The 3,462-nt window shown below is 46.0% G+C and overlaps 1 protein-coding gene across 1 annotated transcript; it reads right to left on the reverse strand.

Annotated features, from left to right (window-relative positions):
- Positions 1 to 263: 263 nt before the first annotated feature.
- On the reverse strand, positions 264 to 2,945 carry LOC132123969 (SKI/DACH domain-containing protein 1-like). Its single transcript, XM_059534671.1, has one exon. It carries the CDS (start codon positions 2,868 to 2,870, stop codon positions 489 to 491), a length of 2,382 nt encoding a protein of 793 aa, XP_059390654.1. The 5' UTR covers positions 2,871 to 2,945; the 3' UTR covers positions 264 to 488.
- Positions 2,946 to 3,462: the final 517 nt, after the last annotated feature.

Raw genomic sequence — 3,462 nt, forward strand, 5'->3', positions numbered from 1 at the left:
GCATGGATCACCGGCCTACAGTAATTCAGAAATACAGTATGGAGATGAAGCATAAAGGGAAAATACAAAACATTGGCCCAAAATATACAGACAAAAGTCAGATGTTTTAAAAACATTGCATTTGAGACAGCCATGACGATTACTAAAACGCCATTCTTATATGAGATGGTTAACCCTGTCTGCAAAATGAGCCAACATGTGCTGCTTGACAGTCGTTCATCAGGTCAAAAACAGCTCCACGATGTCAGTACTGAAAAAAACAAGTTTTTTTTTTTTTTTGCTGGACCAGTTTATTATAAATACCTCCGTGTATTCCCGAGTCTCACACCTCGATGGATAGAGCAGCCCGTGATATGAGGGCGGCATGCCCTGCATAACAACAGGCCAAACACGTTTACATTGAAAACGGCAATGCAATTAAAACAACTAAAGGCAACCAGTTCTTGTCACAGTTTTAAGACATTTCCACCCAAGCTCAAAACAACAGTTCACGGAATAACAGAGGCTTTCCTGAATTTGTGGCTTGGAGGGGGAGGAACAACTGAATGACCGAGCTGCCATCTCCACACTGGGTGAGAACGATGAGGCAGTTGGTTACTTCCTAGAGAGTTAAAAGAGTATGCGGGACTCAAATCTCCATCGCTGCCAATAACAAGAGACGGCGGAGAGGGGAAATTCGCCATCAATCTGAAGGGCTTCTTCAGAAATGCTACATTGGGGCTCGCTCGTTTGCGTTTGCTCGCGCCCGCACAGTCTTCGTTCGATCCCTCACTGCAAGCGAATTTTCCTGCAGCACGGGGGCTCCGTTTAACTTTTGCAACTGATGTCCTCACACGTTCAGCTTTTTTACCCAAAAGCATCGATCTGTAGTTTTTCCGGTCCCTTGCACCATTCTTGGATTCCCCTTCCTCGGAACAAGGAGAGTTTAAAGTGCTTCTTGAGTCCTCGTTCCAGACAGGGTGTTTTTGGACAGAGCTCTCTGTGGCTTTAAAATGGTCAGTTTCCTTTAAATTATTACTGAAGCCCTGATCATCAACGTCATTATCCTTACATTGATATTCCAGAGGCTGTTTTGCATATTCATATTCGTCAAAAGTATCCTCGACTTTAATCTTCACGTTGCTGAGTAAAAATGGTGGCGTTTTTACAGCCCTGTTGCCCTCATTGTTAAAGCCTGAGGTGGTAACGGGCTCCCCGGTCTCTGTTTTGATAGGTTTTAGAGGTGAAGGCAGTTTGAAGGAAGTTTTTGCTTCCCTCTTGGAATTTGCTGCTGATGAAAGATTGCTGTCTGAAGACGCACGAACCGTTATTTCTTTGTCCGGAACACAGTGGGAGATCAAGGCTTGGGAGCATCTGTTTGCAGAACCCGGTATTCTTTGTTGGGGAAACGCATTGTTTCCATTTGCATTAGGTGTAAGCCCAGTGTCTTTAATTCTGTAAGCGACACAGTCTGTTGTCTTTGGATCATTTGAAAATTCAAGGCGTGATGGTGCTTCAGAGCCCTCTAAATCTGGCAAACATATCCGCACCGGGCAGAACTTCTGCACTTTCGCGGCATCACCATCTGTGGGTGATGTAAAATCCGATTTCTGAGTTTTGACAGTTCGTTTACAATCCAAAGTACTTATTCCTTGGTTACTGGGGATGTTCTGCACATTAGGCCTGTAGTGAAAAGTTGGCTGTAAGAGCAGAGGTGCTTTTGTGTTGAGACTGGAGAACCTTGCACGCCTGAAACGAATGCTCTGCACTGAAACTTGACTGGACACAGAGCTCGAATCAGACTGAGAGGAGCTCTCTTCATCGCTGCTGACATCTGAAGAATCCGACAGAGAGTCGTCGTCGTCCTCCTCCTCCTCATCTGAACTCCCGGAGTTGCTGGTGGTTGAGAAACTCGACCCGAAATCCGAATCGTTGTTCACCCGTTCTGAGACGGAGCTAGATTCCGTGTCGCTGCTGCAGCAGCTTTCCTGAAAATGTCCGGTGCGCCGAGGATCGACGTACAATCCATGCTCGAGGTGAAACTGGCTCAAAGATCCATTGGGAACTTTTGGTTTACAGCACTTTGGGACGACCAAAACCGGATGGCTTCGTCTGCTCCTCGGCCAAAACTGCCTCGCGCTGCTCTCGCGCTTCCTCTTCCTTTTGTAAAGTAGGTCTGCGTTGCCTTGGTGTTTTGCCTGCGCTGCAATGGCGGACTGATAGAGCAGCGGCTGCCGATTCACAACGTGCCGAAAAAGCGTACGTTTCTGATCAAAAGCCACACAGTTGTCAGGTATCTGATCGGTTTCATAGTTTTTAAAGGGTGTGGATTTCGACTTCGTGACCGGTTGGAAGTCACGGCAGAAGGATTTACAGTAAATTTGAGGTAGATCGAAGTGAGTGCGAGGGACAGGGTCCTGTCGAACAGCTTTATTTTTGAATGAGAAAGTCTGAGGAACGTCATGCAAACTCAACCAAACTTTCTCTCTCCAAAAGTCACTTCTTGCAGCGGTGCGGTTTTTGCCATCGCACATTTTTTCTGAGGAATTGTTTCTCTTTTCCCTTCTTTTGTTTGATTTCAAAACCCGCTCAGTTTTACATGAAAAATACAGTGCCTCCACGTCCTCTCTTGAAATCAGAGTGCATTTAGCTGCATGGAAAGCTATAGAATTTATTGCTTTGAGCTTTCGCAATTCCTCCAAATCACAGTGATGTTTCTTCACGTTTAAATGGTCCATACGTTTGTGTACAGTAGTCCGCGGGATATTTTTCAAGAGGTCGGTGAAGACTTGAGAAAGGGCAAACATTTGTTTGCCTTTGATAACCAAATAGCCAAGCTTTACACCTTGCATTTCCTCAAAACCGGATTCCAAGTCCCCCATTTTCTTCATTGCATTAATTCCAACATTTAGAGCGACGGATGTCCTTAAAGTAGTTTTACTGCTGCTGCTTTATTTCAAGGCATTCTGCTGACCGAGTGAACAAAAAGTTTTAAATAGAGAAATAAAAATGAAATGGCCTGTTTGAATGAAAACAACCAGTCCATTGACCTGAGCACTGCATGGTCGATGGAATGTGTGTGATGTTGCCGACAGGCCGGCTGCTGCCTGTCTGAGCTCCTGTATACCTGCGCTCCCTCAGCTCCCTTCCCATCTGGCCATGAGGAAAAGAGGAAGGTGAACAGCACTGCCAGGGAGAAGGATAAAAAGCGAGGAGACTATGGAAGGGAAAAAGAGAGGAAGTGAGCGACAGATAGAGAGAGAGAGAGGGAGGGAGGGGGAGAGAGAGAGAGAGAGAGAGAGAAATAGGACCCAAAATGCAGCCGCTATTCCCGTTGCTGGTTTATTCACAAATAAAATGACAGTGGGAACCGAGCAAGGCCGGAGACACCTTCATCAATTAATGCCTCCAAAGCCCACGCTGATTGGACGTTACTGACAGGTGATGCAGTATAAATGGATATTCCACCCATGGCCACCCCCT

Source organism: Carassius carassius, chromosome 42 (assembly GCF_963082965.1).
Source record: "Carassius carassius chromosome 42, fCarCar2.1, whole genome shotgun sequence".
NCBI lineage: Eukaryota > Metazoa > Chordata > Actinopteri > Cypriniformes > Cyprinidae > Carassius > Carassius carassius.